The 24,850-nt window shown below is 36.1% G+C and overlaps 1 protein-coding gene across 2 annotated transcripts in view; it reads left to right on the forward strand.

Moving 5' to 3' along the window:
* LOC108968082 (nitric oxide synthase) overlaps nucleotides 1-24,850 on the forward strand; it is a 223,527-nt gene that overhangs the window by 113,157 nt on the left and 85,520 nt on the right. For both annotated transcript variants that reach the window (XM_018931849.1, XM_018931850.1), the window contains exon 7: nucleotides 8,136-8,275. In XM_018931849.1, coding sequence (XP_018787394.1) covers nucleotides 8,136-8,275 — 140 coding nt within the window. The remainder of the gene's footprint in view (nucleotides 1-8,135; nucleotides 8,276-24,850) is intronic.

A 24,850-nucleotide genomic window follows, 5' to 3' on the forward strand; every position in this document is an offset into this window, starting at 1 on the left:
ATATAACCCTATATCTAAGTCTTTTAGTTTTAGGACTTACAAACGACCGTTATGTGAACCAAACTATAATACTCTCTTTAGCAACTTTGTTGCGAGAGTATAAAAAGTGCCCGGAAATTGTACGTTAAATTCCCAGGCTCGAACAAAGAGTTTGTCTCATATTTTTTATTTCTAAAAAAATTTCGTGTGCGAAACCGTTGCAAATGTTGTCAGTTTTATGGAAAATACAAGCCTACGAGTAGTGCAAGGCCTTCAAACATGGTCGAGATATCGTTGAAGACATGCCTCGCTTTGGACCTTTAATTTATAAAAATATTAAAACAGTTAAGGATATGGTGATTGAAAATCATCAGGTAACTCTTAGAGAAATGGCAAGGGAGCCCTGCATCTTTGGATGATTTTGGTGTATATTTTGGATACGAAACGCGTTCTTGCTCGATTCGTCCCAATAAAGCTGAATTTTTTTTTCAAAAAGAGTATGTTTACAGTACTCTTTGTATATGCTCGATAGTGCGAATTCTGACTGCCGATGAGAAATAGGTTTATGRGCTTGTCATGCAAACAAGTCAACAATCATCCGAATGGAGGGACGCAAGGTCATTAAGGGGTTCTATTTGGCCGTTTTTTGAAGCGTTTGCGWCGAAAGCGGCTGGAATTGTGAAAGAACAATTCATGGATTTTACACGATGATGATAATGGATCCCATCGGGAAATGATTGTGACCGCATTTTAAGGCAAAAACGCAATACTACAATCCACTGTTTCTAATTGTTTGTCAGCCCTATCTACACAAAATATATATAGGCAGATAGAATTAAAATTAACGAATGAACAATTTTTACAGACTTCTTGACACATACATACGTACACCGACGAAAACTTTTCAAATTTAGGACTCTTCATGTAGCATTCAAGCAGAACCTATTGTCTTACTAGCAAATATGCTTCCAAGCTAACATATAGTACAAATAGCAAGAATTTACAGAAGGTTTCATGGTTAATGCTTTCAGATCCAAACAATAATACATGGATATTTCATTAAAAGAGTTAAGGACCTTAAACCGCAAATAATACTTGAAGGTGTTGAAAATTTTTAACACCCTTATTTCATAAAACTATTTTCGGTTGTATACTACGTGGGCAGGTCTAAGAGACTGTTATATATAATCCAATCAAATTGTCCAAGTTTAATATTGAATACTATCACAGATAATTAGATGTACACTAATTGGACTAAATAAAAAAAAACCTTATGCATGGAAAACATATATCCAACGTACACGCGTCCATGCGGGACATAATTGTCCCAGAATTGATACAATACACAATATTACTCACTTCTTCGAGCGAATTATCGTTCCCCCGAGCAGTCAGAGTAAAGTAGCTTTTATCGCATTTATTTAAGCGCTAAGTGGAAATTACGAAATTATTACATTACTAACTCGAAATGAAGCCGTTCTAGATTTAAAGCCAATCACTGTATGTTAGCAAGATCCCTTTAATTTTAGTGCCCTAATCCCAGATATACCGTATGTTTTAAACCCAAAGCTGTTCTCTACACATGAAGGTACATATGAATATATGTACCATTATTTCATCAATAATTACTCCTAGCGGCGAAAACTRCCGCTCCCTAAAACTACTCACCACACCTGGAAATACCATGCATTCTCAAACCATATTTGGATACACCATTGGGGATATCACCACACAACGTAATACCACATGTTGTGATATCCCACACCACAACTACCAAAAAGGACGGTCCACGCAGCTGATTCATATTATTCGATGAAAGCAACCATCCGTACATCTAAACGCAAGCATTTTCATTATTAACAATCGTATGCGTGTGCAGTAATGGGTGTGCATTTCTACAATCACATTTTGTCCAACCTGAACGGTTTCGAATCAGGTTTAGTACATTGAGGGCAGAGAAAAAGAAGACGAGTTGATAGCATTAATTTGCTCAGGTATACTGGAGAACATTTTTTTAAACCATCATATAAATGTATAATATACACACTGCACGACATATCCGGTTTAACTAGGAGTGGAGTTAATTCGCCTATATGGTAAATGCCAACCGGATGCTTGAAAATTGTATATTAGGTATATGGGACCTAAGAGATGTATTGACTCATTTTAACTCTTCCTGCCAATACCACATACTAATAATATCCTTTTTAAGTTTCTTTGAGTTTTCAAAGTAATTGCCATATTTTTGTCTGTAGCAACATGTTGCAAGATTATAAAAACATTTTGGCGGAAAATTTGGATTCAAGAGTGCCTTACAACTCGGGTTGGACCCAAAGACTTTCGTAATCCAGCAAGGTAAATATCCAAAGAGCATGACCTACAGAGTTACGTAAAAACTTATTTACAACTGCCAGCAGCTTCAATATGTCCTCAAGACTTAAGGTAAATTAGAAAGTTAGACGAAATGAAGAATTATAAACAAATCGTAAATAAAACTTTTATTTTTCATATTAACTTTTCAAATGATAGAATTTTTGTACCGCTTTTTTGTTATTAATGCTTTTCTGAAACACTCAATTGGCCCCAATTCCGTGCTAAAATTTTGTCAAAATCCTAATTCCGTGGTAAAGTGATCCTTATTCCGTGCTACATTAGAAAAGGTTCTTATTTCAACTATTCCTAGCAAATTGTTAGTAAAACTTACACAGTTTCTACGTGGAACACAACGAAACATTTTTATTCACATAAATCACATAGAAAATTACTTAGATAAAATAAAATAACTTCAAATATTTTAATGACATTATTTGTCAGCTATGCATTTGATGCGATATATAAACATAAAATAATAAGTATTTAGTTAGTAAAACTGTATACATTCAATTACTTGTACGTGAAATAAAATAATTTCAATTACATTAGTATACATAAAGTCAGTTCAATATTAAATTTTAGTTTATTATATATCAGGTATTGAAAATATTCCTCTCCTATTTATAGGCTGAGATAAATTAATTTTTTTAACTACTTCATCGGCGTCGTATTCTAAAATATCTTCTTTTTCTGGCCAATGCCAGTTAGATCCACTCAATGTCATGGTTTTGATTTGAAATTTTTGTGGATTCCCATTAGTAACTTTTACCACCTGCCCAGGAAATTTCTCGCCTTCATACCTCACTACAACATAGTCTCCTGGATTAAAACTATTATTAATGTTCCGTTTTACTTTCACCTTTGAATCTTGATTTTCTTTCTTTTTTAAAATTATCTCTTCTTTCTTAATCTTTTTTTCTTCATCCAAGCGTCGCTGATACTCAATGTATTCAGAGCAGTGGCGATAGTTGGGGTTAATATTTTCTTGACAATTTTTTGTTCGGGTTCACTGGTTGGGGCTCTGGCCAGGAAAGAGCATTTTTGAAAGGTATTGGAAATTCAGATTCAGTTTAAGCTTTTCAGCCGGCAACCTTTTCTCAAAAYTTTKTAAAAATTCTTCGTAATTAGTTTCGAGTGTTTTTGTTTCTATGATATTTATGTTTGGTACTCTGATTATATTGGATGTGTCTCTGATGTCAGGTTTTACAATTTTATTATGCCACAAGCCTTAAAACCGTTTTGTAGTATATCAGATTGTATGCATTTCTGAACAACAGGTCCGAAATCTTCCCGTTTTATTCTTTGTCCATTATTTAGCATTCTCCAATTTTGTATTTGCTTTCTCCAGTCATTTTTTAAACTATGAAATACTGCAACATCCATTAGTTGCAGCAAGTGCGTCGAGTTTGGAAGAAGCGCTATAAGTATGATTTCTTGCTTCTTGACAAAATTCAATAAGATGCAGCGACAAATGTGACGTGTGCCCATCCAAAAATATTACGATTGGGAGTTATATATTTTCTTTCAGGATGAAGGGATAAAAGACATTTGTTATATATTCATAAAATGTTTCGCAGGTCATCCAGCCTGAATCCGACYTTCCAATAGCCCAATCAGAAGGAAATTTGGAAAGTATGTTGGTTGGAAGTCTTTTGTACGGAAAGAGAGCAAAAGTTGGCATCATTTTACCGGAAGCGGAAGCTCCTACGCATAATGTATGACATTCTTTATCATCATTGCCAGATCTGAATATACATGCTTTGAAACCCCGTTTTGTCAAAACTGCTTGACCTTTTGGACAAAGAAAAAACGCGSACTCATCACAGTTGAAGATTCGTGTTGAATCTTCTTAAACATCGAGACAAGTTTTATTTCCCAAGTATTGATATACTCTTTTAAACCAACTTCTTATAGAAGATTCTGTTACCGATGCACGAGAAACTGTTAAGGATTGCGAAACACGTAGACTCACTGTGGGATTTCTTTTCAAAAACCCTTGCAACCTCTTTCTGCCTGGTATATTATTTTTAAAAGAATTCGGCCGATTTAGTTCCTTAACCAATTAGTAACACAGTTTACAAGTTGATATTTTGTTACAGTCGTTAGCACAGCTGGAGATCCTGGGCAGCCTTTTGAATACTTGTATTAAATTTTGTCCAGTAGAGTTTGCTTCGGAACACGATATACCTTTGAAGCCTTGTAACATGTCATCCGATTGCTTTTTATTGCTCCAAGAGCTAAATTTAATGATTCCTGTGTATATTTTGGCATACTGGCGGCACTCAAATTTCCGTTAAAATAAATTGAAACGTAATTAGAAACACACCGTTACCAACTGCGGCATATAGAACGGAATTAGGCACAAAATTAAAAACTGAAGTTTATTTTCATGCTACATGTTTTTATAAATATTAAGCAGGGAGTTCCCGAAATATTTGATGTAAACTGTTTTGTAACTAATTTAAATTCCACCAATGAAGAATCATCGCAAATAAAGTTTTGTTAATGCATATAACATAGCTTTAGAAAAAGTAAGTCTCTGAATTGTGTTTACTTCATACGCAAAAAATAAGCTTTTTCCTCAAAAAACGATAGGACGAAAATTGATCTTTAAACAAWTTATTGAGTTTACTTTAGGCTAAGAATTTAAATATATATTAAAACTCAATTTTCAACCCCAAAACAAAGTAAAACGAAATATGATATATGTTCCTAATTCCGTTTCATAGCACGTAGATCGGTACAGGTGAAACTTCAATGTACCAAATTCCGTTCTAACTTTGCATTTAACATTTTTATGAGTTTGTTATATAAAATTCATATTAAAACATATATTTCGGTAAAAAATGCTATAATGTACAAATATTTTAGTATATATGCACTTACCCAATTATAATATCAGTCTTAAACAATTTCTACACAACTCTTAGCACTTTTCACAACAAAACTTGTTAATTATCACAAAATATATATAATATATAATTTAAAAAAAATATGTTGAAACCCGAGCTGTCTGTCGTTCGTCGTTTCTTTTAAGTCGTTCGTGAGTTATAGCGTCGCAAACATAGATCAAAATAAAGAGAAATTACGGCATATTTTACAGTACTACTACGATAAAGGCAAAAATGCATCTCAAGGCGCCAATAAAATTTATGCAGTTTATGAACCCGATACAGTTTCCATTTCCACCGCACAACGATGGTTTCAACGTTTCCGTTCTGGTGTAGAGATGGTCGAAGATGCGTCACGCTCCGGAAGGCCTGGCATCAGAAATTGCGATAATAGCAGCCGTAGCATCGGTCAAGAGCTGGGTATGAGTCATCAAAAAAAATTTTATGAACAATTGAAAATTTAATAAAAATACCGCAAAAATACTGCAAGACAACCTAATGACAACCTAATATATGCCTCATAAAAAGTTAGATATTGTAGATGGGCGTAGACGGACCAGCCACGCCCACTAACGGCATTAACTGTAAACTTAGCCGTTTATTGAAATAAAGAACAAGGAATCACTTTAAAGAGGAACGTCTGTGGTTAATAAATCTTAAAAGAAACGGGCGTGGTCCCTCCCCTAAATAAGTTTAATGCAAATATCTTCTAAGCCTTTGAAACCATATAACCTAAATTTACATAGGACTTATATTGTTAACACTTCTTACGATGGTGTGATAATTGGCTAAATCGAATAATAACCTTGGCGTAGACACCGCATACGCGTTTATTACCGAGTTAACAACAGGGCGCCGGTCAATTCTTATTTAAGCTACGTGGCGCCAATCGGATATTCCAAGCAAGGCCAGGTCCTTCCAGAGCTGAAGTGTTAGCAGRATGAAAATAATGAGGGACTTRTAGAATTTGGTTTTTGTTCGTCGAGAGAGGACTTTATTCCTCAATTGTCGAAGTAGCACTTGTTGGCAACAGATATTCTGCATTGGATTTCGAGGCTGACATTGTTGTAGCAGTTAGTGCTGGTTCTAATATAGACTCAAATTATTTTCTCTATTTTTGAAAAAGTCCCACGATAGGGAGTCGTCTTGTCTGAAACCTCGTTTGATATTCTCTTTCCACGGGTCTTTTCCAGGATTTGTCACATGTTGAATATCTGGTCAGTTGTTGATTTTCCAGGTCTAAAGCCACACTGATAAGTCCAATCAGTTTTTTGACTGTGGGCTTTAGTCTTTCACACAATACGCCTTATGGGATGTTAAGGAGACTTATCTTACGGTAGCTGGCGCAAATTTTGGGTTCTCGGCGGGCAATCCATCGGCCTCCGCCGCTTTGTTGTTCTTCAAACGAATAATTGCTATTCGAACTTCTTCATGGTCGGGCAATTGAACGTCTGCTCCATCGTCATCGATTGGAGAATAGAGTTCGCCTCCTCCTGGCATTATGCTTTCACTGCCATTCAGCAGGCTGGAGAAGTGTTCCCTCCTTAATTTAAGTATGCCTTCGCATCGGTTACTATATAACCTCTGGATCTACAATAGTATGCTACAGTCTTGAAACCTTCTGTTAGTCGCCGCATTTTTACGTAAAATTTTCGAGCATTACGCCTGTCGGCCAGCTCGTCAAGCTTTTCATACTTATGCATTTCGGCATCTATCTTTTTCTGTCTGCAAAAGCGTCTCGCTTCCCTCTAACTCTCGGTATCGACCCCATCTCGCATCCCGCTAGCGGGTCCCAAAGCCAGCCCACAACACTGTGGAATGGGGGTTTCGCCTTCTCACTTTAGCTTTGCATTCAAACGAATGTTCTTTGGCTTCCCAGACGATACTTCGTTTAGGACCGGAAGTGGTGAGTTGCTTAAGCCATATGTAAAATAATCATTTCTGGTCACTCCCAAGTGATTGGCAAATGATTCTCAAAAATATAGGTTGGTAATGATATGTGAGGTACCTTGATGAAACCCAGAAATCATTTAATTAGAATGTGGCATATTACTCGTACAAGTTTGTGGTTTTGGCTAAAATATATAAAATCGATTGTGGGCCTTTATTATAATTGTATTGATTGTAAACAATTCACAAATTCAGTCAAATAATGAAGTAGAATCCTTTCGCTACATTTTTAAAAATTTGCTAACACCTGCAGGTATTTAACCGGCTATGATCCTCTCAAGTTGATAGAGTATAAAATGTTCGGCTACACCCAAAGTTGGCTTTTCCTTCCTTGTTTCTAGTAGTGCTTGCTTTCTTAAGGTAACCTATTAGTTACCGGTGCTTCACTTGATTTTTAAGAAAATAGTTGCAAAAGTAGAGTCAACTCGAATTATTTTTTCTATTCCTTTTTCTCCTATTATTCTTCATTAAAGAAATATGCCACGTTTTCTGAGGACAATTGCATTCAGAGTACATGCCTTATCCATCGAATTTCCTAAGACATTCGCTCTATAGCATGTCGTTTAGATAACAGAATTTTTGAACTGTGTATCAGTTTTGACAAAGTAAAACTTAACTCCGCATTTGTCATAAAATATCTGAACTAAGATTATAATTGCAATTCTGCACTGTGTGTTATTGTACTAATACCATTTATGCATTAATGAATATATTAATAAACATTATGTGGAGTGTTATTTTAACTACTTACGGTTGACGGATTAGGCCGATTCTAATCCATAGAAAGTTTTAATAGCTTTAAACACTTTATTGAATCACGAACTTTTGATTCATTTCTTTGTATACTTTATAAGTGATATGGTTGGATCTACAATTTTTGAGTTACTATTTATATTAAAATACCATAATTAATAATGAATATTTATCTACCTTTTTATATAGGTTTGCATTAAATTGGGTTGGAAAGGTAGAGGGACAGAATGGGACATTTTACCTTTGGTTGTATCAGCGAATGGCCATGATCCGGACTATTTTGACTATCCGCCAGAATTAATACTGGAAGTTCCATTAAGTCATCCAAAGTAAGTTTGCCATCTACATAAATATATTGTATAGTAACTGCAAATGATGGACTATTCCCACTAGTTATGATCGTCTTTATGGTATTTCAATATCCCTGATTTCAGGGATTGCTATTTTTAAATACCTGAAAATTTATATTGCTATTGCGATCGTAACGAAAATATGAACGCATTTGTACTATATACTTATGTATTTATTTCATAAATTCATCACATAAGTTTTCAAAAAATAATCATCACATAAGCTTTAAATTTTAGTTTTAACAATAAATWAAATTGAAAATGTAATTAAATTATTTTTTTTTTGAGCAGTAGCAACTTCTTAAAGCAATTAAACTTAATTAACTAAAACATGCTTCTAACATTTGCATTTAAAAATATAGAATTTTAGTATTTCCACCCTCTAAGCGGCCGTAGAAAATATWGACTGTAGGATGCCTGTTTGGACATGCTTCTTTAAATTTGTTAACGCTGTTTTCCATGAAATTTTTGACTTAAAAAAAGTATACATATTTCTTTTCAACTTACTTTCTAAGATAAATTTCCTGCCATTATTAAAAATCATAAGAACGTCACTCACGAAAATTAAAGCCACTATGACGGAACTACACCTCGCAATTTCCCACTTATTTGTGAACTATTATCGCAATATCAATTTACAGAAACGAACTGCTATCGCAATTCATAGAGTGACCAGGTATTTATAAAAAGTGATCACAGTTGTAYAAAATATTCTCACTTAAACATGTATTACATTTTATACACTCTAGCGAGAAGCTGTAACGAAACGTACTACTGTGATCAAATTGAAAGATGAATTTTTAATTTATACTTCGCTTGTTTTTCGAATAGATAAATTTGTTTCTATAAGTTGGTAGTACTGTTAGTGACATCTACGCTAAATCACACGTCAAAATAAGAGATACGCGTCGTTTTGTGAGGCTCTAAAAGTTAATGATAATGCACCATCTCATACTGCTTATTTCGCCACATTTTCAACCACTGCATTCGCCTGATTGTAACTTCTGGCTATTCAGCAATACTAATCCATCTATCATCAATCCATCAGATCTTTATTTTACTTTGCTTTAAATAAATAGAGTGAAATTGAACCACAACATTTTAAAACTATCAATTATGAGAACCACATTACGTATGGATTACTTTATACTAAAGACAAATTGGGTTACTACTTTCCAATTATTTTGTCACTGAGTACAGTAAGGTTAGCCATTTCATCCTGTCACGTTTTATTTTTGTACAATGCTTGGAAAGTGTCTAAGATTATTACGCAAATATTCTTCGAAAAACTTAGTCATTCACGTTSATAGAAAAAATATATTCTAAAATGAATTTCGGGTTTAATGGCATCCTCAACAAACAAAATTGTCGTTATTGGGGTGAGTCAAACCTTCGTGTTATTCAGGAACGGACGATCTCTATTTCCAACYCCCGCCTCATGTTTCACGTCTAAGCCGTATCTAATATAAAGAATTTCGTAAACGGTAAGTACGTGAGTTATATTATTATTGTATAATTACGTTTATTTTATGAGTAAATCAGTTCAGATCTTCCTTAGATGTAATTATAACAGATTAGTGCCAATATACATAATATAGGAATTTTAGGCTTTCCAATTCCATCAGGACTCACAAGAAATTATGTTTGCTATCCAAGGAATTTACTAAATGTGAAAGGATCTCAAAACTATAAGAAGTATACTGTGAATGAGTAACTAATTTATCAAAAGTATGTACATCTTTGTGCAGAAATATGACCGTTTAATAGATTGTCCTTAATACACTAAAAAATATTGGGACCGGGTAATATACCCAATTAATTAAGATGTCCGCTTAATACATAGAGCGTGCGTTTATTAGTTCTTTCAGTGTATAAGAAAAATTTGGACAAATAATTTACTCCTTATATAAATCGTAATATTTGTTGGAATAAATTTCACAAAGCTTTGAAAATCGATTTATTGGCTGCTGAAATAACATCATCGAAATTTGGGCTTAACAAATTTAACTTAGCAAATCGTTTAGTTCGTGACAGTTGACAAATACACATTTTTTTTAGATATGCAACATTTGCAGCCACATCAATAACCCTTTATTTTTGTAAGCACTTTAACAAACTTTCACATTAATGAAAAAATTACGTGCCACACGGAATAAATTCTTAAGCTACTGAATAGAGTTTAGTAAAATTTCGCACACTATGTTGAGTTTAACTCAAAAGTATTTTAAAGAAGTAAGGAAGGGCTAAGTTCGGGTTTCACCCAACATTTTATACTCTCTCATCAAATGCCGTATTTGTGTAAAGYTTTATTCCGCTATCATCATTTTTTCCTAACTGTATTTGGAAATGCCTGAATGAGACAACTCTGTAGAGTTTGGTTGACATAGCTATAGTAGTTTCCGAGATATGTACAAAAAACTTAGGCGGGTCCACGCCCACTTTTCCAAAAAGATTACGTCCAAATATGCCCCTCCATAATTCCATCATTTGTGGAAAATTTCATTTTAATATCTATTTATGGCTTAGTTATCGGTTCGGTTCGGTTTTCGCCATTTTGTGGGCGTGGCAGTGGGCCGATTTTGCCCATCTTCGAACTTAACCTTCTTATGGAGCCAGGAAATACGTGTACCAAGTTTCATCATGATATCTCAATTTGTACTCAAGTTACAGCTTGCACGGAAGGACAGACGGACGGACGGACAGACAGACAGACATCCGGATTTCAACTCTACTCGTCACCCTATCAYTTTGGTATATATAACCCTATATCTGACTCTTTTAGTTTKAGGACTTACAAACAACCGTTATGTGAACAAAGCTATAATACTCTCTAAAATAAAATACTGAATCGTAATTTGATATGAGTGYACACTAGTTCCGAGACCAGTCATTATTCCTTCTACTTTTCCCAATGACGTTAATATATGTTTACGGTAAATAATCGATCTTATGGTAAAGTGATAAGTAGTTAGGACAGGATTGCGAAATATTCCACCAGCAACTGCTMAACAATTTCCGCATTCCTGCTCATAAAAACAAAAAATCTATTAAAATTAATTATACAAACAAATTAATTTCTACATATAACAGTGACATGCAATATGATGTATTTTAAATCCATCGCTCAGTCGACTGCTACTCAACGGAAATGGCYGTGCACTACACATAAGTGAAGTTCTCTTTCCTAATTTAATTGTGTTAGTGTCATATACTTATTCCTTACCTCTCTACTTTTTTCACAAACGTGCGAAGACTTTTTAAAACTGATTTTACTTCCTATCAGCGAAAACTGTATTTAAATAATCATTAAATCGTCATAAAATCACATCTGGCAGAAGTGATCAATTAGATCAATGATGCTGATATTAATTATATGGGGTCTGGAGTATTCGAGGTACAAACATGTACCGTTATAAAAAATATATACTCTCTCATTTTCATTGATATAGTTCACATATTGGCCAATATATGCGATAGAAAGTCAGCCGAATGTTCGAATATCTTTCCATTAGGATATGGGAATTACTTATACGATTCAACTAATTTTTGTCATACTGGCATACTATTATCAGAAAATGATTCTCTCCGCATTTCTATAGTATATCTCACAGATTAATAGATATTTTCGATAAAATGTGCGTACTAGTTTCCGTGTTATTTCAACAATTTAATGCTATTCATGCAAAAATTTTATTCGGATACATTGATTGATTCTTTATACTCTCGCAACAAAGTTGCTAAATATTATATTATAGTTTTAGACGGACGGACAGACAGACATCCGGATTTCAACTCTACTCGTCACCCTGATCACTTTGGTATATATAACCCCATATCTGACTCTTTCAGTTTTAGGACTTACAAACAACCGTTATGTGAACAAAACTATAATACTCTCTTTAGCAACTTTGTATAAATTATATGTATAAAAATTAGATGAAGTTTGATTAGAAATACGAAAAGACTTTTTCGACTATCCCATATTGAAATAAGCTTTAAACAAGTTCAAACATGTTAGCGATATGAGAATTAGGCCAAGATCTAGATCAGCTCCATTAATATTCAGCGTTAAACTCTTAACATAATGTTATAAATTTCAAAAAATCTCGACCACGTGGTTTTATAAAAAATAGCTCACATTTGTACCAATCTAAACATTTAAAGTCAGCTGGGACTGTCCAGAAATATGGTATATTTGGTTGGGACTTATTGCATTAAACTTTTACATTGGTCAGGTATATATATAAATATATATTTAAGCAATTTCATAAATATATAACCCAGATATTCCGGTACATATTCGAAAACTATTAACTATTAAACTGAAGTATATCCCATATTATTCGTCCAGCTAATTTTGCTAAGACAACAAAAATATTGCAAGAATACCGACGGTGTGAAAATTTATGAAATCATATGTTAACGCTCACTCCCATTTTAAAGGTACTGTTAAAAACTATTAACAGCAATAAACACAATAAACAAATTGAAAAAAATTTGGTACGTGATATTCCCCTGACACACATGAGAATGACAGAGTAAAAATGGGCGAAATTAGATTACAGTCATGCATACTTGCCATATAACAAAATTTTAAATTCCATCTGATTCTTCACTTTCCAGTATACAAATCAAGAGTCAGTTAATATATCAGGATAAAACTTTACATGAATAGTGCCTCTGAAGTGTGCTGTCTTATGCATAAAAACTGGTCAAATCGAACCAAAACTGTTCAAGGCCCTAGGTACGGAATATGTGGACCCAGTGCTTGTAGTTTAAATTTTACCGAAAATATCGGTCAATGGGTGAGATATATAACTAAAATTCAATATGGGAGTTATCTTAATAAAAGATAATAAAGAACGTGTTTTTCTTACGTAATAAAATGAGGTGAAGCATCTTGGTAAACTCAATACACTATGTTCAGGGAAGCAAAGCAATCACTTTGGATTTTAAACAAAATATATCAATGGATTATGTCATCAAATACAAATAAGCAAACTACAATTTCAGAAGAAAACTAAAATCACTAAAAAATAAATCCCTAGAAAAACTAACCATTTATATGAAACCTAAAGTATGTGTACGAAAAAAACTGGTCATATAGAATCCGCAAACCTTAGAAATTTCTAACGGTAAAATCGAAATTCCAATTTACACGCAAAGTTTACTACATTTTCTACATAATTGCATTATATTTTTTACAAAAATGTGGTTAGTATAACATTTTTCAGCAATGAATATACACGTTCGCGAATCAGTTTTGCACAAAAAGCTGGAAAATCTAGACATGTCTCACAGCGCCGCAAAATTTTCGCTATCTTTCCTTCTTAAGAGATACAGTGGCTCGTTATCATTGAATAGAAAGACCGCTAGTGGTAGAAAACAAGGATTTGAATCTCCACCTATAGCAGAAAAAGGGTTGACCTATTTGAAACGAAATCCTGGACTTTCAGTACGAGATGTTGCCAAAAAAGTGCAAATGTCACCTTCATATGTACAGAAAGTACGCAAACGAAATGGATTRCGTTCCTTCAAAGTGAATTCAACATGTTTTGGCAGAACGACGTGCTCGGAAATTATATGAAAAAGGTTCATGCCTCATTTTAAAAGTGGACCTTTTATAGGCTATGGAACAATAAATACTTACGCAAGCTTCATAAGGATCCAGTACTCGTTTGGCCTGATATTGCGACATAGCATTACGGAAAAACCGCTTTAAAGTGGTACCAASACAATAGAGTGGTAGTTGTCCCCAAAGAGGTCAGCAGGATACAACTACAATAAAATCGATTTTATCTTATTTTTCCAAGGTCAAATCTATGTATAATTCCTATTAGTTATCCTATTACAATAAAATAATTTGGACATACTCTCCAAAAACTAGAAAAAAAACAGTAGTTATCCCTATTCCTAAATCCAACAGAACTCAAGGTTCAGACAAAATTTCCCACAACTATATGATTTTATTTATTCTAAGCACAAAAATGCACCGTTATTATTTATTAAGATAAATCACATTGACCGATATATACGATACAAAGTTAACAGGAAATTCTAAATTTTTTATGTTGAGTATATAGGTCTAAAGGAGGTATTGGTCCGGTTCAGCCCATTTTCAACATACAGACATACATAGAGAACGATTATCCTTTAATTTCAGTTATTTATATCACACATTGACCGACATTTTCGATCAAAAGTCAACCATAGGTACAGGGGTCTAAATATTAGGTACCCAGGGACTTCAACACTTTTTGCTGTCTTTAAACAATTTTTACTCATAAGGTGGCATACTCCAAATGCAATACTCGTGCAAAGTTCAATTCCGTTATATTAATTGCTTTTTGATTTGTACTCAGGAAAGTGAAAGAATCAAATAGAAATTGTGTTATATGGGAAGTTTTCATATTCCTATATTACGAATGTCATAACCCGAATTTGGTTGAAATCGATCGGGCGGGTCTCGAGGTATGTGTTTTGACCTAAAAGTTGGCGATGCTACGCTCATCTTTAAATTTTGACCCTAACTCCATTGAACCTCTGTCATATTATCTCGGGGGTATGTAGGTTGCTGTATCTTAAGTGGTTTAAGATGTATGTGCATTAAACTTATTAGAGGGGGGGCCACATCCACTTTTTCAAAATTGTTTTCCTCCTGTTATAGCGATCCTCTATGCCAAGTAAGAGTTTTATATCTTTACTCAGTGCTAAGATGTTGGTATTTTATATGTTATCAGTTATTGGCGTTTTGGGGGCGTGGCATTGGTCCGATTGCGTCCATCTACGAACTTATACTTTTTTTTACTGCGGAGAGTGCATACCTAGTTTCAATTAAAGTTAGCTGACACACTGGATTAGCACATGTTTATTGCGAGAAACAATCTTATTCCCCTCGGGAAATTTGCGGAACTTTGTACATATTTTTTTCAATTAAAACACGGTACTTAAAACTCTTTAGCGAATATTGAAGAGTACAGGAGAGATGATTAGATTTCAACATAAACTTACACATATTCAGTTGCCTATCGGGGGCCGAGCGTAGTGTCGGGGCATTCCGCGAACGGGCAGACAGGTGAGAGTAGACGACATTGTCAAACGCATGCGATTTATTTTTTCGTTTACACTTCATCGTGGAATGTGTTGAGAACAGAATCGAATAGTCGCGTGCAGGGCGCATCCGGTGGCGGTTGGTCTGGTGTGGAAATCTCAGATGCCCTGGGTAGAACTTATATCGCACACATAACTGACTAGAATCCGAARCTCCACAACTTTTCAAGCGATCGAAATCGTAGAAAGGGCCACTTTCTGTGAAGCGATGGGGTTACTGGAAGAGCCACTTAAACGAAACGATGAATGATTAGTTAACGGATTGCTGAACTTGCTGCTGGAAAAGAAAAAATAGCCGCAATCTTGTTAAGTGATGGTGGAACTGCACATTCAGCATTCAAGCCCCCGTTGAAAATCATGAGCAAAATTAGTACTCGAAGTGCTCTGGGCAAGTGATTTCCGACAGACGTTGCCGAAACGTTCAAACGTCTATAATTTTTATTTTATTTTTTATTTTTTTTTTTATAATCATTTATACAATAAAATATTTATTATATAAATACATGAAATCGCAGCACTGGCTACTAGGCATTCAGCCACCTTATTAATAGCTTAGGTACTATAATTGTGTTAGTTAGTTGTTAGTGTGTTAGATGTATTTTAGTAAATTTCTATCTTTACGTTTTTATCTGAGGGATTTTTTAATGCTTGTGCTAAGTCAATGTTGTCAGAGTAGTGTGTTGTTGAGTGGATCACTGGGCAGTCTGCTAGTATGTGTTGAATTGATACCGAGTTGTCACAAAAAGGGCAATTGGAACGGGATTTTCCCATAAGTATATTCGAGTGAGTTGCCGGGTATTCCCACGTGGCCCGGAATCCACATTATTTTGATTTTTCTCGGAGCGCTGATCACGGCGCCTCTGATTTTGCTTATTATCGGATTGTAATTTGATAACGACTTAATGGCTGAGATGCAAGACTTGCTGTCGGTGCAAATGAGGTATTTATCATTGTGTTTTTTTGCATGCTCGACCGCCTTCAATATGGCAGATGCCTCTGCTGAGAAAACCGAACATATATGAGGAAGAAGCCAGTTGCAGATTGTATTACCTGTGCTCGTGACCATGGAAAAGGAGGTGTATTCGGATGACTTAGATCCGTCTGTGAAGATCAACTTCCAGCCATTTTTTTCGTATTCATGCTCCATTTCAAAAAACGTTTTTATGAAAACATCGTTTGGTGCGTTCTGTTTGGGCAGCTTGGATAGTTTGTTGGGGAGTGATTCACACGGGATTAGCCAATAAGGATGAAGGGATGAATTTTTTCCTCACAGACAGTGGAAGAGCTTTTTTTTTTTTGCAAAGATAACGTATTTTGTTATTGCTGAAAGAAATCTTGGTAGCCTGGTACGCCTCAGCGAAGTAGCAAAGGCCTTGGTCAGCGATGAGTTTGTGCTTTCAACCGYTTTTGATAGCAGTCGGTGGGTTGCGTCTTCAATCCTATTTTGTACACTTAGTAGACCTGACTCCGCAAGAATGATTTCAATTGGTGATGTTGGAAAAGCTCTGAGGCTACGGCGTATCGCGCAGTAGTATGGGGCACATATAATTTTGATGTTGTTCTTCGAACTTCGTCCGTAAAGCGGAATGCATAGTCGATCTTTGAAAGAAGAAGTTATCTGCCAACACTGATGAGCGTACTTGGATGTATTAACGAGTATTTTGACGAAAGATATTTTACAATGTTTAATCTTGATTGCAAAGAGTTTTTAATGTATTTAAAATGCGAATAAAAGTTATACTCAGAGTCAAAAACTAATCCTAGAATTTTTATTTCTTATGTGCATTCTATGTTAGTGTTGTTAAAGCAAAGTTTTATTCCGCTGCAATTTGTTTTTCTGCGTATATGGAGGATACGCGTTTTTTCTAGTGATAGCTGTGCACCGAAAATAGCGACCATTCAGAGATTTCATTGAGGACATTGGAAAATGTATGTTCGGCTGCGTTGAGGTCGGAACGATTGGTGTAAATTACGACATCATCTGCATACATTTGGTGCTCGATTCCTTTGTGCTTGTTTGTTATTCGACTTATCTCATCAAAGGCAGTGATGAAGAGGAATGTTGAAAGTGGCGAACCTTGCGGCGTGCCGTTTAAGAGTGGAAGTGTGAAGGATAAGAATCCATTAACATTTACTTTCAATTTACGGTTAGTGAGAAAACTTTTAACGTAATTCAAAGTTATCGGACCGATCTTCCAGTTTTTTAATTGCCGCAGCACAATGTGGGCGCCGATTTTATCAAAGGCTTTGTTGAAGTCTAAGGATAATATAGATAAATGATTCCTACTGGACAGAGCGTTGCAGATGTAGTGGTCGAGGTGGAGTAATACATCTAATGTGCCTTGGCTTCTTTTATAACCGACTTGATTAGGTGTCATCAACTCATTCCGCTGGGCGTACCACGACAGCCGGTTCGCAATTATTTTTTCGAAAAGTTTGCCTAAGCATGGTAGGAGAGAGATTGTCGAAATCTGTTGATTGTTTATTGGGTTTAAGAATAGGGATTACRCCCGATGTCTTCCAAAATTGGGGATAAATACCGGTGTCCAGTATTTTATTGTAAAGTTTGACGATTCGTTGCTTGAGCTCAATTGGCATGTTTTTGATCATTGGGTAAGATATTTTATCTAAACCGGGGGTTTTGCCCCTTACTCCGGATAGAGCATACTCAAACTCATCTAAGTGAACACTGGAATCGATTTGTTTTGCTGAGGGTGACATGGAGGCGTTTTCTGAAAGTGTGGATGATTTAAGGGCTTGAAACTAAGTGCTGAAATTGTTGTCAGAACTGCTGTTGGAAAAATGGTTGACAAATTCTTCTGCGATATCTATTGGGTTGTTTAAGTGACCTGAAGGTAAATTTAAGCACCTGATTGCTGACTTGGTGGGCCAGCTAACTTTTTGAGGTCAGCCCAGATTTGTCTCGGATTGGAAGAAGGATTGATTTTGAGCGTAAAATCTTCGAGACATTTGCGCTTRGCTTGTTTGACGGCTCGACGAAAGTAGGCGTTGGCTTWTTTGAAGCAAATGAGTTTTTCTAGTGTGCGGCATCGTTTGTAGTCATACCACGCAGTTTGTTTTTTTGTTCTTAAAGAAGCTAATTGATTATTCCACCAAGGGATATTTATAGAAATTTTTGAATGATTAGTTTGTGGAATGGAWTCGTTTGCTGCTGAGCGAATATTTTTCGTTATTCGTGCGGTTTCCTGGTTGGGATTTACTGCTGTTGGGTTTTTATCACATTTAGCTCTGCAGAGAGTTTGGAATTTCACCCAGTCAGCGTGATCGGTTTTGAAAGTATTTTTTGGATTAAAGCATTTGTTTATTGGTCCCAAGTGTACTACTTTTAGTATTATGGGGAAGTGGTCACTTCCATGTAAGTAGTCTAGTATGTTCCATTCACATTTGTCGGCGAGCGTATCTGTACACAAAGTAACGTCAACATGAGAAAAAGTGGATAAAGTTGAAAAATGGGTGGCTGAGCCATTGTTTAAGGAGATTAAGTTTGAGGAAAGGATTACGTTTTCTATGTGTTTTCCTCTGGAGTTTACTGCATGCATTCAAGTCACCGGCCAAGATCATTGGAGAAGGAAATTGACTGGTTATTTGCATGATATCGTTTGTGGTGAAGTGTTGGTCAGGTGGAATATATAAGCATATTACGTGAATTCTTTGTGTTAGAAATATTTCAATCGATAGCGCAGCTAAGTTTGACTGGATATGTTTCACTTTGTGTGGAATGTCCCTTCTTAGTAAAACTCCAATGCCTTGTTTATTTGTTTTGTAATGTGGAAGGTTGTGGAATATACCAATGTACTGTTTGGGGGTATGAGCAGTCTGTTTGTAAGCGATATGTGTTTCCTTTCAGAGTATTATTGATGGTGCGTAATCTTTAATTAAGAGCTGGAGTTCGTTGTAATTGTTAATGTAGCCATTCAGGTTCCATTGCATTATCGTACACATGTTAAGAGAGTACTTTATTAAGCGCTTAGATTAAAGATAACTAGAAACATTGAAAAAGGGAGAAGATGAGAAAGCTTAAGGGGGAATGAGTTGTCAGCTTGGCTGAGTGTCAACTGTTGAAAGCTCACTCAAGTGATTATTGAGAATCTTTGCTGTATTCAACTTCAATATTTTCTGTGTTATTTTGTTCTTTTTGTTTGGAATGTTGGTGTATTGTGGGTGTATCAGAATCATGCATATAGCTATTGTGGAATGCCTTTGAGTTAGGTGGATTATTATTTTCGGTTGGATATTTATTGATGGAATTTAGAGTGCTGAAAATTAGGGAAGATGTTGTTGGACTGAGAGAGGTAAGATCAATAGAGAAGTTATTGTTTATGGGAATATCGTTGTTATTTATTGTCGGTGGAGAGTTGTGGTCACTAATGGAAAGAGTGGAGATAGATGCTGAGCAGTTTTCTGTGTACTGATTATTTTTTTTATTTGGGGTGTGGTTGATGTTTGTATTATTTGAGGCTGCGTGCGGTGTAATTTGTTGCTGTTTTTAGTGCATTAGCAAATGATTCAGTTAAGGTGTTAGTTGGAAGAGTGTCCTTGTACTTTTTAACAGCATCTCGCATGCTGCATTTTTCCAAGGTTTTTATTTTCAGTATTTCTTTTGCTTGCTGAAACTTAGGACAAGAGTTGGCGGAAGATGGGTGATCCCCGGAGCAGTTCATACGCATCGTACGCTGGCAGTTTTCAGGGAAATGTATTGGAAGACTGCAAATAACGCACATTGGAGAATTTCGGCAGTGTTGGATTTGGAATATAAGRGCGCACAGAGGTCATTCTCCATGCGATGTCAATTTTTGAAGGAAGAGAGTAGGAGTTAAAAGAGATAAGCATTACTCCAGTGTATTTTTCTACACCATCAACTACTTGTTTGAATTTGTAGTCAGAGGACACTTCATATAACATTAGGCCTTCAATTATTTCATCTTCCGGGACATCTATGAGGAATGGTGTATAGATCGTACCTTTATTGGAGTTAAGGTGTTCATGATAGGTCGCCGTGACTGATCCAATTGAGGGAAGATGTTTGGTTTTTATAAATTTCTCAGCAATGAGTTTATTATTTACCAGAATAAGTAGGCTTCCATCATGCAATTCACTGATTTTGTTTATGTTTTTGCTTATGGTTAAAATAGCATTGTGAAYACSAAAACACGAGATTTTTGAAAGAGGCTTGGAAGTATCGTCAGATTTTAGCACAATAAATTTTGGATCGTCTTTTTTTGTAGGTGGAAGAGTAGGAAAAACTTCCGACAGTTTTTGATTCTCTTTTTTACGCTTAGGTTGGGGACTCTGGGCAAGCAGAGCAAACCTATTGTCCCCGAAATGGGTAGCCYCTTGGGGCATTTTTGATCAATGAACACTCACAATTCTGTGATTAAGTTTTTCTTTCTCACTTATATACGGCAAACCAAATATGTTTGCAAGAGTAGCTTAAGCAAAGTAGAAGCACACGCGGGTTGCTAAATGATTAGCGGACACAACTGCTCAGCACGAATATTAGTCGGTGACTGTGCTATAATTTTTAAAAGTGGCTTTCCCTATCACAGGAAATCAAATTCAACTACAAACTCTAAAATTAGCCTGTAGTTATAGCCACAACTCTACGACCCAAAACAAAAAAGATTATATAAGCATAATCAACTGTTCCTTTCATATATTAACTTATTTAACCTATTTTTGACAATACCGGTATAATATGTCTCGAGTAAAGTTAGTTAGGATGTTATAAAATCGTGATATTAAATAGTTATATGGGGGTTAAGGGGAGTATTCAATAAATTATTTATTTTTGATCTCTCTAAATATCAGTTCTACCAGGTTTTCCAAAAGAAATTATATGATGTTTAATTGGATTCAAAAATATTTATAATTTTATCATGGAAAGACATACGCAAAAACTACGTCCATAAACAGTTCAATTTCATTATCAAAATAATCGTTTTCCAATGGTTTCTTATGGTCGTTATAATCGAGGACCTGTGCTCACCTTTCGTCAAATTATTGAAAATTTCGAGCGAACATTTTTTTTATATAATGTTCAAGTCCCAATAAGACAAAAAACCGCTCGGAATAATGAAAATGCTCTTCAGGCAAGTGTTTCTGAAGACCGCAATTTGTCGATTCAAGAATTACTGACTCAAGAAGACTGTCTCGAACCACAACCTGGAGGATTTTGGAATTTTGGCTTGCATCCATATACAATTATACTCACTCAAGAACTGAAGCCACTGAATCATCTTTCATTTGAGTGGTGCAGTAAATAAAATCTAATGGCCAATTCAGGTGCGTARAAAATCCATAAATTATTCATGAACAACCGCTATATGAATCTAAATTAACAGTTTGGCGTGGTTTTTTCTSATAGAATCATTGGTCCGATCTTCTTTCTAAATGAATCTGGTGGCACCGTTAGTGTCAATGGAGAGCGGTATAGATCGATCATAACCAACTTTTTATGACTGCAATTGAAGGAAGGTGATCATGACAATATTTGGTTTCAACAAGCCGGAATTACGTGCCATACAATAGAGGTAACAACCAAAATATTTTGTCAATTCCCACAACAACCGGATCTACGCACCAGATTTGACCCAGATTTCATCCTGCAAAGGGGTGTTGTTTCGGTGATCTAACCCCGTTTAGATCTGTAACTCTTAGTTTAAGTTTGACGTCACTGGAGCAACGACTTGCAGCTGGGTTACTCCTGACTTGCGCTGGCCTTGAGTCCAACCCAAGAACGGAGGAATTTTGCTGCAGCGTTTGTGCTAACAGCTCGGTCAGGTGTAATAGATGCAATGGATAGATCCATCTTAAGACCTGCTCAGACCTTAAGACACACAGGGAATGGATCACAAGTTATGTGGATCCATGTTGCCAATGCGCTACTGCAACCTTAGCCTCTACTGCTGAGCAACCTTCATCTAGTTCATACACTGCGCCGATACTCCACCCGAGTGGCTATCGGAGGACTTCCACGGTCCATAGGAGCTCCAACAGGCCACATGACTCCCATTCTGATAATCGATGGCTGCGGTTCAAGAAACCGCTCAGATATTATAAGTTGTGCATGTTTTAACGTGTTACGTAAAGTTTGCTAGCGAGATAATGTTGGAGGCCTAGCCTTCATATTGCACAACACTGAGCAGGGATACTATTCTGGAATGTCAGGGGGCATAGCTATCCAGCCAGGTGATGTCGAGCTCGAAATATTTAATATATACATCCCCCTAGTTACATGTTGCTCTAGATTATATCACCTGAATATAGGTGTGCTACTTCTTTGCGAAAACCGTTTGGTATTATGCGACTTTAACGCGCCCTACGAACTTTGGCAATCTGAAAAGATAGACAATTTGACATTCTGCGCAATGAATGACGAAGCCCCTATCAGAGTTATGTAATAGTTCGCCTGATATTTCAATTGCTAGTGGTGGTCTGATAAATGCCGATCTCGGGGATTCCCGAATAAGGAATCTCAATTTGGAGATTCGGCGATTGGGAAATCAACACAAACGGACGAAAAGGATAGAGCACTTGAAGCCCTGTAATCTCTCCGCCTATGTGAGTGAGCTTTGGTCTACTGTCAAGGTTTTGCCTAATTCAAAGGGACGTGATGAATGAGCTGAAGGTCAATTAAATGGCCTTGCYACTTCGCACCCGAAAAAGTGCGCGAGCTATTTTAGCCGGTAATTCACACTGCACCCTTCGGTAGACMAAAACCATGCAATGTGTTATCCGACGGCTGTGCAAAATTCCAAAAGACTGGCAGTTACTTTCACCGATGATGAAGTTCAGAATGTCATCAACAAAACATCTAAATGTATTGGCTATGATGGAATCAACATGATTAGGCTCGACGGAAGTAATTTACCTCATCAAAGTCCTTAACCTGTTGCTACCACTCTCAAGTACCCGATGTGTAAAAAGTCGGAAGAGTGGAACACTACTGAATCCTGGGAAACCCGCCAACAAAGGGGAGTCCTATCGTGCGAGAAGTGCACAGTACCACCACAGCACTTAGCTTCATAAACACCCAAATAGTCCTTTACCACCCTGTGAAAGAACGATGCTCGGAGGACTTGTCAAACGCCTTTGAAACAGACGGTCACACAACGCTCCTGCAGGACATCGAACAAACTACGCCCCCTCCATTATGGGAGAGGTGGGCCATGAACTACCTGAGCGGTCGTCAATCATCCATACTGTTTTGAGGAGAAAAATCTAAACTGAGAAGAATTAAACAGGGGGTTCAGTATTGTGGCGTCTTTTCCCTGCTATTGTTTAACGTCTAGATATCGAAACTCCCACAGCCGCCAGAGGGAGTTTCCATATCCTCGTACGCTGATGATTGCACGATATTAACGTCGAGCAATGGAACCGATGGCATGTGTTCAAATATAAAGAGCTATCTCTCCGACCTGCTCCCCCGCTTCTTCTCTGCACTGAAGCTGACACTCTCCCTCACCAAATACATACGACCATATTCACGAACTGGACGAAGGAGTATAGAACTCGATGGCCTCAAGATTCCCTCTGTCAATAACCTAAAAATTTTAGGTGTAACATGTGATAGTCTACGCTYCTTCACAGACAGGTACAGAGCCCCAACAAAATATTGGGGACCAGTTATGGCTCGATTGTGACTTGTTGACTTGAGATGACATACCTTAAAGATACAATTTGTGTAAAGATATACTCATTGGTGCTTCATTTGTTTACCGGAAGTGAAATAATCAGGTGGAATTTAAAATTTTGTTATATGGGAATTAGAAGTGGTTTCGATACAATAATGTTAACATTCTTACCAAAGCACTTAGGCTGAGATCGGTAAAGCAGGTCCCAAGATATGCGTCTTCAGACAGTTGTGGGCTGTGCCGTTTTAAGACTTTTTTAGGTTTTTAGCTCAGAGGTAGCCCCAGGCGCGGATCCACAGATTAATTCCAAAAGTTAAAAGTTTATTACTTTTTAAGTTATTTCCGCAATAAGTGACACTCCGGAAATAAAAATATTTCGAGTTGCAAGTACAAAATTATATAGTTTCGTTGTTATCATCTGATTTTATCGATTTTCGATATTCTCATAGAATTTAGGTGCATTTGTATTTGCGCTAATAGTGGCTATATCTACTTAACTTTGTCTTATCCRCCTCACTCGGACATATCTGTATATATACAGCATGCTTCATTAATAAATAATGTTTTCTCAATGGCCAATAATACTCATTCCATGATTGTTTTGGGGAATTTCAATTTACCGTCCATATCATGGAAATCTATTGATGACTACACCATTCCTATTAGTACTCGCTTATGTTTTAACGAGTTCTTAGATAAAATGTCGGAGTTTGGTCTTAACCAAATTAATTTAATCTCGAACGAGTTTGGTAAGTTCTTAGATCTAGTCTATGTTGATAACGCTTCAATG

The sequence above is a fragment of the Bactrocera latifrons genome, unplaced genomic scaffold (assembly GCF_001853355.1).
Source record: "Bactrocera latifrons isolate USDA-ARS-PBARC rearing strain unplaced genomic scaffold, ASM185335v1 scaffold_200, whole genome shotgun sequence".
Taxonomy (NCBI): domain Eukaryota; kingdom Metazoa; phylum Arthropoda; class Insecta; order Diptera; family Tephritidae; genus Bactrocera; species Bactrocera latifrons.